This window comes from Oreochromis niloticus, linkage group LG7, assembly GCF_001858045.2.
Source record: "Oreochromis niloticus isolate F11D_XX linkage group LG7, O_niloticus_UMD_NMBU, whole genome shotgun sequence".
Taxonomy (NCBI): domain Eukaryota; kingdom Metazoa; phylum Chordata; class Actinopteri; order Cichliformes; family Cichlidae; genus Oreochromis; species Oreochromis niloticus.
Genome location: NC_031972.2, coordinates 8855369 through 8867363, shown reverse-complemented (window position 1 = coordinate 8867363; position 11995 = coordinate 8855369). Strand labels below are relative to the sequence as shown.

The following is an 11995-nucleotide window of genomic DNA, read 5'->3' as shown; positions in this document are numbered from 1 at the left end:
AGTCATATAAGCCCCCTGGTAAGCTGTGAAAACTGAAAACACACTGCAATATTATCACATTATTCCCTTATGCCTATGAGAAGGAAATTTTCCTTGCAGCTTTAAAACATTCCTTAAAGAGAAAAAGATGTTGGTTGTTGACACTGTACCAGATTTTTATGCAAAACATAAAAACAGGACTTTCAGCGCTGTGAGAATCAAAGACACAATTTTTTAGAGGAAGGCCTGCAGCCTACTGACTGTCAGTGTCTCTGGGTGAATTCCAGCTACTTGTATATATACAGTATATAAATAAGTTCTCTACGTTTTGCATGCCAAAGCTTAACTGGTGCAGAAGAGAAGCTCAAAAAGACTTAGTACTGCCTCTCAGTGGCCGTGCTTCCACATTGCAGCTCCACAAAGCATCACAACCACACGTGCTGATTATGCAGCAAGTCCACATCCACACATAGACTCCTTAAGTTACAGCCTCTGTACAAAGACTTTTTATTTAATGACAGCTTTAATAACAAAGGTATTGCACAAGCCATTTAGGAGAGCCATTTTTATACACCCTGTCATTTTCAGAGGCTCAAAAGTAATTGGACAACTGAATGACAAGCTGTTTTATAGCCACTAAAGAAGACAACCCAGTGGATGACTGTAAAATTCTTGGTGAAATAAAAATTCCCTTCAATCACATCCTGATTGTTTAATTTGCAATCCACTGTTTGAGTGGGCAATCCATGCGCTGAGGGAAATTGCAGGGGCCTCAGTCTGAGTCCACTCATGACTACTTCCTGCAACAAGAATTCTTAACCATAGCATATCAAAAGTAGCTGTGAAAAACATTTTATTAAAAACATCTCATTCATATACAATGGTATACTTCATTGCCTGTTAGTGGGTAACCTGTCCATTTATGAAGTCCAGAAGCTGAGGTGGGTCAGAGAAGTACAATGAGGGACACACATTAGCACTGCTCAGTTCTATGATTAGAACTTCACCACTTTAGGCTGCTTGGGTTTGGCTTTCTTTACTGGAATGTGCACTTCCTCATGGTCTGCACTCATATTGTTGGACAACCAGCCCACTGTCACATGATTATCTGGAAGCATATGAAGAGGGAAAGAATAAGGACAAGAGGAAATAAGGAAAAGAAACATCAGCCATATCCCGCCCATATCCTTTCCCATTATTTCTAGCTACCCACCACAGCACAGTAGGCTAGAAACACATTTGTTATAGCCCTACAACAGACCTTTACATTTTCAGCTTCCTAAGCCGAAGATGTTCTCTCATTAATATAAGACTTCTGAGTGATTTTGCAACAAAATAATCTAAAATAGATCATTTTTCAGGTGCACTGAAATCCTGAAAGCAAACTCACTTGAAGTCTGGTGCTCTGGACAGTCCTTCTGAAAATGTTCCACTGAGCCACAAACATGACAGCAACCTCCTGCAAACATATCAGCAGCTGCACTTAACAACACGTTAAAAACACAAGATGCAGATGCAGTTCTGTCATCGTAAAGGATTAATTTAAACAGTCAATGGTGCAAAGCTAGCTTCCAAAAATAAAAATATAAAGCTAGAAATGAGCACAATAGGTCTGCTTTGCGGATTTAAGAATCAGATGCATAAAAAGATGCTGGGTCAGTTTTATTTATATAGGACCAAATCACAGTAACAGTTGCCTCAAGGCGCTTTAAAACAAACAGTTGAATGCTAATGTTCTCTTTTCTGATTAAGATTACCTTAGAGAGCTAAAAGGTTAGATGAAGACCTCCTGCCACTGTAGCTTAAAGACTGAATAAACTGCAGACATGGAAACAGCTATCCCCTCTCATGTGAGTGTGAAATTACTTACTGAGGACATGATGTATGAATGTCTGTCTTTTTACCTTGTGCATAAAGTCCTTTGGGATTATCAGGGCAGGATCGTGACAGATGTCCAGTCTGACCACAGATAAAGCACTTTGCATATGGGTAATCACCTGAGAGAAGCAGCATGGTTACAGCAGTGTTACAGGCAAATCTGATACAGCTGTTCAGGTGTTAGTCTCTGCGTTTATTCCTCACCCAGAGCAGGGTCCACTTTAGCTTTGCATTTGTAGATTTCATGTTCAGTGGAGCCACAGCGGAAGCAGATGCCTCGGCCCATCTCCTCATCTCTGTCAGCCTCTGGACAGTCTGCCAACCCATGACCGGGCTTCCTGCAGTTAAAACAGAACTGAGAAGAAACACATGAGTGAGGCTTCAGAGGATCACATCAGATCACATCAGGGTCAACAGAATTTCTATAAGTTCACCAAGATTTCTTTTTAAAAAACCTCACAACTTCTAAAAACTTTTTAAAAGTATAACAGTTTGATGCGCTCTGAACACTTTCATTAAAAAGTCTGTGAGCTCAATATTTATATGTCAACTCACAGCTTGCCAAACTGATCACAGAGATTTACTGTTTTTCTTTATCTTATTTTAGTTATCCTTGGAATTTTTCATAGATTCAACTAAAGAAACAGGAGGGTGTGTTTTTGTGTTGAGCTGCTGGTAACAAAGTGCCTTACACTGTGCCTAAAGTTACATGTAGACACAACACTGGTTCATCAGTGTTAAGTGGTTAATAGAGAAAAAAAAACCATTCCTGTCAAAATGCAAGGAACATGAACTAGACTAAAGAAGAGTGAAAAAGCAGCCAATGTCCAAACTGAAACTTTGAAGGAGCTTCAGAAAGCCTGGATCACTATTGCTGAAAAATGACAACAAAGTGTCACTTCCAGATCAGGTCTAGCCACCATGAAGCCTCCTGACAGGTGTGATGTTCACGGCTGTGGTGGCAGGCTTAGTGTGTCACGCACATCGGTAGAAGATGCTGTTAAAAACAATTAACTCTGCAATGCTTTTAAATGCCATCTTGAATTTGTAGAAAATAACAATAATGGCTAACAGGTTAATAGGTATATTCATACCTCATACAGGTGGGAAGATTTCAACAACTGCAGTCCTCCCCAAATGACCACAGGTGGCAGTATCTCACACTCCTGCCCTATCTTTATTGAACTGAAAAATACTGAACTGAATTTGCTTTAAGATTTATTTTGGGTTATCCATTATGCTGTAGGAAAACGATGAGTATGGAATATTTATAGCTCACCAGCTAACTAACTTTCCACAGTCTAAGCCCGAACTCCGTCCTCCAACATGAACATGTTTGCCTTCAAAGAGCGTGGTTTATCAGAGTCTAACCCCAGAATTTGGGTGTGGATAGATGAATATGATGAACCAGTCTCTATTAATCTATGTACTACAGTCCTTCAAGGTAGCAGTAGTTAAACCACTGCTTAAAAAGCCATCACTTGACCCAGCTGTCTGAGGTAATTATAGGTCAATCTCCAACCTTCCTTCCATCTCAGAAATTCTTGAAAGAGTAGCTGTCAAACAGCTAACAGATCATCTGCAGCGGAATGGTTTATTTGAAGTGTTTCAGTCAGGTTTCAGAGCTCATCACAGCACAGAAACAGCTTTAGTGAAGGTTACAAATGATGATAACATTCTATTAGAGCGATTAGAGCATGCTGTAGGTATTACAGGTACTGCGCTGCAGTGGTTTCAATCATATCTATCTAACAGACTCCAATTTGTTTATGCAAGTTAACCTTGTGGAGTTCCACAGGTTTCCATGCAAGGACCAATTCTGTTTACTAGTGGTGCAACGGATCACGGTTGATCCGTAATCCGAACCGATCCCACTCCACAGTTCGGCACGCACGTGATCCGAAGATTCGAAAAAGAAGAAAAAAGTATGTGTATGGTGCGCGTGGTCAGTCTGTCAAGTGATAGCTATGGTCAGCGCTAGCGGTCCAAGTGGAGGAGCAGAGGAGTTTGCGGTATTTAAGCAGCCCTTTGCTGCCCAATCCGACCGGGCTAAAGCTATTACAAAAGCTATTGGGGTGTTTAGCTGCAGACGGGAGGCCGTATTCCGTTGTGCAAAACAAGGGGTTTAAACTAGTCAACGCGTTAGTTGACGCATTGACGCCGTGCAGCCCCACGCACTGGGTGATCCACGGTAACTAGTCAACGGAGATTTGCCGCGTCAATGCAGTTATGGCATTAACGTCATTTGAACGAGATTTAAGCTAACAGCAGTAGTTTAAACTATGATGCACGTGCTTGAGCCACGCTATGACATCCCGTCGCGCGTCCACTTGAGTGACAAGATCGCTCCAAGCATGTATGAGCAGGAAAAGTTTAAAGTTACGGCTGAACTGTCCCAGGCATCTTCTGTTGCCCTAACTACAAATGGGTGGACCTACAGGGCAAAGGAAAGCTACGTGACCGTGACCGCTCATTATATCACAGCGGAGTGGTAGATAGAAAGCCCTGTACTGCCCTATATTGCACCTTAATTTGTTTTTATATAATTGCCTGGAATGAGTCTTGAGTTGAAGGTTTTTTAATAGGCAAAAAATACTTAAATAATTAAATGGCGAGTTAAATTTTTGTCTTTTTTTTCTGCTGATCCGAAAATTGATCCGACTCCAGCAAGAGTACTGAGAGCACTATGTAGGATCTTCACCTTACAACATTAAATTGATGTAAGATGATTACAGCTCAAACCACAAATGGAATTTCCTTACAAATAAACAGGCTTTCCAGTTGTATAAGATTTATATATTGTTACAACAAAGAAATAATCGACCAAACACAATTTTCTTCACTTTTTGTGTCTACTTTATTTTTCCAGACCAAATGTAGGTATTCTAATTCAATGAACTGTGAACTACTACTATTACTACAACTACTTCACTACTGTGAACATGTTGGGAGTTTCGAAACGTCTTAGTTGGGAAAATATTTCAGACTTTCAACAACTCACCATTTTGTTCTTCTTATTGGTCTGTCTTTTTATCCTCCTGTCCTCCCTCTTCTTGTCTTTCTTTAGAGCAATTTGCACCTCCTCTCTGAGCTCATGCTCTCCCTCCTGACTTTTTTTAGCCAGGTGCTGCCCGGTTTGCTGGAGATACTCCAGGAAGCCGTTTACATCCTCGCTGATGTACTGCTTTTTCTTGCCGTTGGGTTTCTTTATAGCAGACCCACTGGGCTGTGTCTTTCTCAGAGGATTCCTCTCAGCTACTCCTTTAACACCAGCAGTGCTGCTGCTGCCGCCATCACCTCCTCCTCCTGCTCCTGGTGGTCGTCCTGTTCTCAGCTGACTCCAGGGGGTGGCCTCCGCTGGTTTGTGTTTATGGACATTGTTAGCTCTCGCCCACCTTGTCATGACTGCAAACAAAAGAACGAAGCACAAGAAGAATAATTTCAAACTTGGTGACATACACTTCATCAACAGGAATATTTCCAAACGTCTTCATAAAAGCATTCAGATATAGATGGGTGAATACAGCCTTGTTAACCTTTTCAGGTTGCTTCCTGGTTGTACTGAAAAATGATTTGAAGCTTCAAACCCTCAAAGATGGATCCTACCAGTAACATCTATTGGTCAGCTGCAATTATACCAGCCATGAACTTCTAAAGCAATGGTACGCGTCACCCCTACCTCATTTTGACCCCGTAGAAATGAATGCAAAACTAGTAATAGGTTGCCCCACTAGTAAACCTGGTTACGTACCACTTGTTATTTGGATGCCTTTTGACATGAAGGCTGTTGTAACATGATCACAATAACCTTATAAAGTAATCTTAAATATTTATATTGTCAAATTCCACTTAAAATTAGAACAGAAATTAGATGAAAATTAACAACTTCATCATTACTGCTGTTATTGCAGGTCGTAGTTAAAATGATCCCTCCTGGCTCTAGTGTTAAAAGTATTGTCCTGTTTAGATTTCAGACAGTTTTGGTTTGTGACGTGAGATGACAGGCATTTTAAGATCACCGTGTTGGAGGTATGATTTTAAAGTCTGTGAGTTCTAGCAACTGAAAATCTCTCCCAGCACCATGAAGCAGGGAGGAAACATTGAACATTTCAAGTCTCCTCATAATGAATGAAACAGCAGCAAAGATTCCAATCAGTCACCTCACTTCAGATAAAATTAAGACTTTTGTACTCAGCCATAAAAATATTAGAAATATGGTAACTAACCAGAGTTCCCATGATGCACTGGTTGCATCTTCACTAACCATACATTAATACACCTCTCTGCATTTAATTATGAATGATTATTCATCTCTGGCTCTCTTCCACAGCATGTCTGCGTCCTGTCTTCCTCCCCTCACCTCCAACCGGACGCCCCTCATGGGGTCATCTGATGTTTGGGGTTTCTCTGTATTGTTGTTGGGGGTTAACCTTACAATACAAAGTGCCTGTCCAAAAACAAATCTGCCCAATGGACAAACTTGTCGAAAGAGGGTGTGAAGTTTCCAATGCCCCCCCCCCCGCTGATCGTTGTTTAAACGCAGCAGTGAACGTGTGCCATTTCCAAATCAGCCAACGCTTTCAGCCAACGCTTCAAACCAACGCATGTTGTCTAGTACCTGAGAGCTGAACCGCATGTTCTTGAACCCATTAACATGCATCACTACCGCAGCGTATTTTCTTCTATCGTCAGCGACCGCTAAGCACATACCAAACTCCCTGTCTGTTCGACATTTTGATAAAAGTGTCCTTAAAAACGTCAAGAAATTTCGTCTAAATAGCGTTACCTTCCCACGTCTTCAGCCCGTGTTTGGTTTTTAAACCGGAAATACTTTGTCTTTTTCTTAATAGTGATTTGTGTGCATGTGTATGGCGCATGTCTGCCACCCTCTGGTGTGGAGTGATTACTGCATATGAGCGCAGTAATAAAAAATAAAGAAATAGAAAAATAAAAAATACATTAAAAAAAAACAAAATATATATAAATGTGTGTGTATATATATTTTATAATTTGGAAAGTTATACATATAACTTTATTTAAGGGTTTGCATACTTTCTCCACTGCTGCTAATAAAATATTAACATAGTATATATATTAATAAATTAATTTTAAAAAATTATTATTATTATTTTTTAACTGTCTTCTGTTTTGTATTCCGACTTCCTTCCCATCTACAGGGCTTGGTAAATGGCCACCCCTCCTTGAGCCTGGTTCTGTTGGAGGTTTTTTCCTGTTAAAGGGAAGTTTTTCCTTCCCACTGTCACCAAAGCCCTTGCTTATAGCGGCCGTCTGATTGTTGGGGTTTCCTCTGTTTTCTCTGTATTATTGTCGGGTCTTTACCTACACTATAAAACACCTTGAGGTAACTGTTGTTGTGATTTGGTGATATCTTAAAAAACCCCCAGAATAAATTGAATAGATGTGTGAAAACCTACAACATATACTGGCAGATTAAAATGTATTATTGTATTGCCTTATTAAAACTGTGAAACCTCCTTCTATGATCCTCACAGAACTGAAGAAGGAAGCAGCATCAGCTCACAGCTGATTTTATTTAGTGCAATTAATGAGGATGAGGAGCTGGAAGCCTCACTTGTGTCCTGACCTTATACAACATGCTGCAAATACTCTGTGTTGCTCTTGTGTGTGCAGAATATCTGGAAGATGGTAAAAACTTAGCATCTAACATGATTCATTTTTTAATTACATTTTTCCTCTTTAAACAAGCAATCAGGGGATTTTCTCTCCTGTTGTGTTTCAGTGTACTGCAGTCCCCTACAACAAGCCAAACGAGGTATAATGTGTTCCCGTTTAAACCTGGAGGGATGAGTGTTCTGATATTTATGAGTGTTATGCTGTGTAAATGTGTTTTTACAGCACTTAAAGATGACTGGCTAATCAAGGCGGTGCATTACATGGAGGAAAACCCAGAAACTTTAGAAGGTGAGCCCTAACAGTGTTTTAGTCATAATTTTTCTCCATACATGCTACTGTACGTCACTGCGCACAGTCAGTTGTGTGCAACCACAAGCTCCATGTTTATTCAGTGTCAGTCAGTCATATGGGCTGCGTTAATTCTTCCAGATGGAGTTTGTTGTTAGTGGGTCAGATCATTTTGGCTAACTAGGTAGCACCTCAAGGGTGTGGCTGATAAATTTTTTTTATCAGCCTTTATTTATGAAGTTTTTAGGATATCAGTTGTAGTTAATAGCCAAACCTTTTCGAAACAAGCACTGGAAACCTTAAAGTTATCACATGAACTAATGATAGAAAATAATTGAATGTGAATGTGATTGAACAATATAACTTTGTTGTAGCACTTTGTAGCTTCATGCTGATCTCCTCTTCTCTTTCTGTTAGAGCTGATGGACAAAAACTATGCTTTGGCAGAAGGAGACATGGTGCTGTTGGTGAGATTAACCTGAGTACACATGCCAAAACTGAGGCAACAGATCCACAGACAGACTTTTACACAAAATTTGCTTTGAAATGTCTGCACATTGTTGAGTTTAGGAAAAAGGTTTGCAAGAATCGTACTCTTTATAAAATATGCACATAGCCACAGCCATGTTAGTGGGACCTGTGATAAACTTCCAGCTGAGCGTTTTTTGCCACCATAATTCCGGTGTTCTGAATCCAAACATGATCAGAATCACCGAAACTAACAACAAGGTGGGGCTTTGCCCCCTTTGAGTCTAATGTGAACCATAATTTACAAAACAAATTCAGTAGGGCATGAACATGGCAATTAAGACAAGAAAAATCTTAGGAAAAAGTTCAGTGAGGTCATTTAAGCTTCATAACACTGAGCTTAGATGTGATGTGGACTAGTCCGTGAACACTCGAAGCATTTCATTTCTTCTGCAGAATGACAGGAATGCAGTGAGCAGCAGCTGGCCAACTCTGGAGATACCCTACATCATTAGCCCAGATTTAGGTAAGCACAGTATGTGCATTAAAGATCATTGAATACTTGAAGTCTGTCTTACTGCCACTTTGTTTTTCAGCTAGTCGCACAGATGATATTCTCTCTGCTATGGAGATGGTGTCCAAACACACCTGTGTATCCTTTCACAAGCGAACCATCGAGCAAAACTACCTGCTCTTCAAAACCAGTACAGGGTATGTAGTTTTCTGAAGCTCAGTCTACACTCTGTTTGAACTGCAGTTGGAGCTCAGATTGTATGCTGGACACCCCAAGTTTTCTGCAGCACTTACCTGTGTTCTGATTGGGTTTCTGAAATATTCAGTTTCTGTATCTTAACATGACAATATGACATCCTGGCTGCAGAAACCTCTTGCCTGTACTGCAGGTCAGCATACTGAGAATATTTTACCAATATCAGGCTTCACTAAATCTAATAACTGCTGTTACATAACAGAAAATCACTCAGCAAAGTCAGTGGGTCAGTAGTGTCAGGCTACAAAACAAAAAATGGTGAATTTGGTACTTCAGTCATGCCTCAGAGCTCATGACTGTGAGGATGGAAATGGATAAATTGAAAGTGAGTTTAAGCACCCTGACCAAGGCACACAATGCTGGTTTAAAAAGAAAAATACTCTCCTCACTGCTGGCAAGATTAAGTACAGCAACAACTGCTTTATATTTTTCAGATATTAATGTTTAAAGATGGATGTCTCATTAAAAAAAACAAAAACAGGACACTAACTTGCAGTTTTGTTCTAGCTGTGCGTCATTTGTGGGCTTAAAGGGTGGTGAGCAGCCTGTTTTTGTTGGGGCCCAGTGCATGGTAGGTAACATTGCACATGAGATTCTTCACGCTCTGGGTTTCCACCATGAACACACAAGGATGGACCGTGAACAGTACATCACCATTATTCACAGCAACATTATGCCAGGTAAGGGTTCTCCTCAAATATTATCTGTACTGTTTAAAAGCTATGGTAGCTAAATGGTCATAATACTTGAGAAATTATTTTGTATGTGTTTTTCAAACTCCAGCTTTCCCTTTATTTGACAAGACAAAAAAAAAAAAAAAAACCTGTTTACATGTGTGAGGCAAACACTCATGTCTTGGAAGATGCGCTTCACCACAGTTTACTACACATTGTGCATTTACCAAAAAAATATCACGTCTTTCAGGGATGGAGAAAAACTTCAGAATGCAAGATGGCGAGACCTTTTCTCTTCCATATGACGCTACCTCCATCATGCACTATGGAAGGTACAGTACCCAAAATGACAAGTGTATTTTAAACTGTTTCTCTTTAAAGGTTATGTGGTACTTTCTGATGATTACTCTTGTATCAGGGATTTTTTTTCAGCAACCGGCCTGCCCACCATCTTCCCAAAGAAAAATGTGAAGGAAATGGGACAGAGAGATAAACTGACAAAGACTGACATTGAAAGGGTTCGACGTCTCTACAGCTGTGGTATACTCTCAACTCTGCTCACTGCACACAAATTTCATTTGTGTCTCCACTTTTTGAAGCTTTAAAGTTGGAACCAGAACCAAGGAAATGTAGGGTGGGCTTTGTAATTTATTATTTACTGCATTCAGCAGTTGAAAGCTGGAGTAGATACCTGAGTTCTATCCCCAATAGAAAGTAAAAGAATAACTGAAGGAAACTGAATAAAGACCTAATAACTCTCACCCTGAACAGTCTCAGAATGTAAGTCAGCCAGCAGAAACAGCCAAAACACTAGTGTGGCAGAATACAGATTTTAAGACCCGAATGAACAGATTACTAAATGCCAGAGGGGGGCTGTGTTAAAGAAACGGCTAAAGTCACAGAAATTAAGGACTGAAAAGATGCAAACCAACTACAGAGAGGGGAAAAATGTCAAACAAAGAAAAGATGTCTGACAGAGACATGGCAGTCAAATGATGTTGAACTGACATCTGACAACCAAGACGCCCTTGAAAGCTGATTCTGTTCATCTGGAGTTTGCAAAATGAAATTTTTAAAAGAAGGCAATGACATGATGATCCCAGCATGTCCTCTCTGGGTTTTCCTTGCCTCGATTATTGAGGATGCATTTAGATGTACAACGAAGATGATAGCAGCAGTTTAACTTCAAGAGATGAAAAAGCTTAGTAAAACCATTTATGAGACAATTTTTATTATATTTTAAAAAACTCCAAGTTAACTAGTAATTCGATACATGCAGACTCAATGAGCTTACAAAAATGCTGTTTTTAATCTTTGCTTGTTTCTCATCTTTCCAAGATTCCCTTAAACAAACTGAGAAGGAAAGCCATGACTGGGATGATGTCTGATCTCGGTGCCATGGAGGCTATGAGAACCAGATTACTAGCAGTGCAGTTCCATTTCCCTACTCCAGCACCTGAACAATGCCACCAGATGGTCCAATAACACTAGCAGTCAGCAAACAAACTAGTTGTCATTGCTGACACATCTATTAATGAAAATATGCTGGCCAGGATCTGGTGGATTCATCTCCACTGTTCAATAAACCAAAATACTTTGTTCCTCTCTAACCAGAATTTGTTAAGACTTTATTGTTTGCACTTCTTGCTTCTGGGGAAGAAATGGTAAAGCCCAAGCTTGATGATCACATGTGCACACTGAACTCACTCAATTTCTGAAGGTCGCCAATAGGTGGTGTCCTATACTTACTAGCAGGCTCACTAGGCTTTTTTTTGTTTTGTTTTGTTTTTTTTAACCTCAGAGGAGAGGTTGTTACTTAAGTGACTTACTTTTTATAACTTGAAATACTATTATGTCCCATGGACTACATATGGGCCTGCAAGCAGGTGGAGGGGAGCCCTTACTGGCTCTTTCAATGGGGCTCTTTAACATGAATAAGAGCAATATGGACTGATATGGAGCATGGGTAGAGTAGCAACATGTTTTGAATAGTGGAATGGTAGAACTGATGATCAGAGAAGTGAACAGGAAGGACAGGCGTAATGAAGACAGAGAGACAGCTCTGGTTGGGCGATGTGGAGATGAAGTGAGATGGTTTGGACAGCAAATTCTTTAAAAATCAGACAGACATTTTTCATGGATTTTTCTCATTTTGTCTCTCATAGTTGAGGTATACCTATGATGAAAATTACAGGTGCCTCTCATCTTTTTAAGTGGGAGAACTTGCATGACTGGTGGCTGACTAAATACTTTTTTTGCCCCACTGTAGTGAAATTCATATAGC

General features: G+C 40.1%; 2 protein-coding genes across 3 annotated transcripts; one reads left to right on the top strand and one right to left on the bottom strand.

Annotated features, from left to right (window-relative positions):
- Positions 1–462: 462 nt before the first annotated feature.
- Positions 463–6735, bottom strand: zcchc9 (zinc finger, CCHC domain containing 9). Of its 2 annotated transcripts, none has more exons than XM_003439471.4 (6): positions 6644–6735; positions 4859–5262; positions 2062–2212; positions 1884–1976; positions 1370–1438; positions 463–1087 (listed from the first exon to the last, which is right to left on the bottom strand). In XM_003439471.4, the coding sequence occupies exons 1-6, from the start codon at positions 6732–6734 to the stop codon at positions 975–977; spliced, it is 921 nt and encodes a 306-aa protein (XP_003439519.2). In that variant the 5' UTR covers position 6735; the 3' UTR covers positions 463–974. The 2 variants fall into 2 exon arrangements, with proteins under 2 accessions (XP_003439519.2, XP_005449506.1); XM_005449449.4 differs by lacking the exon at positions 6644–6735 and adding an exon at positions 6476–6627.
- Positions 6736–7370: 635 nt separating this feature from the next.
- On the top strand, positions 7371–11321 carry LOC100698461 (astacin-like metalloprotease toxin 5). The gene is made up of 10 exons (XM_005449448.4): positions 7371–7524; positions 7619–7651; positions 7735–7800; positions 8218–8267; positions 8725–8794; positions 8865–8979; positions 9545–9717; positions 9962–10043; positions 10130–10251; positions 11050–11321. Exons 1-10 carry the CDS (start codon positions 7473–7475, stop codon positions 11097–11099), a joined length of 813 nt encoding a protein of 270 aa, XP_005449505.1. The 5' UTR covers positions 7371–7472; the 3' UTR covers positions 11100–11321.
- Positions 11322–11995: the final 674 nt, after the last annotated feature.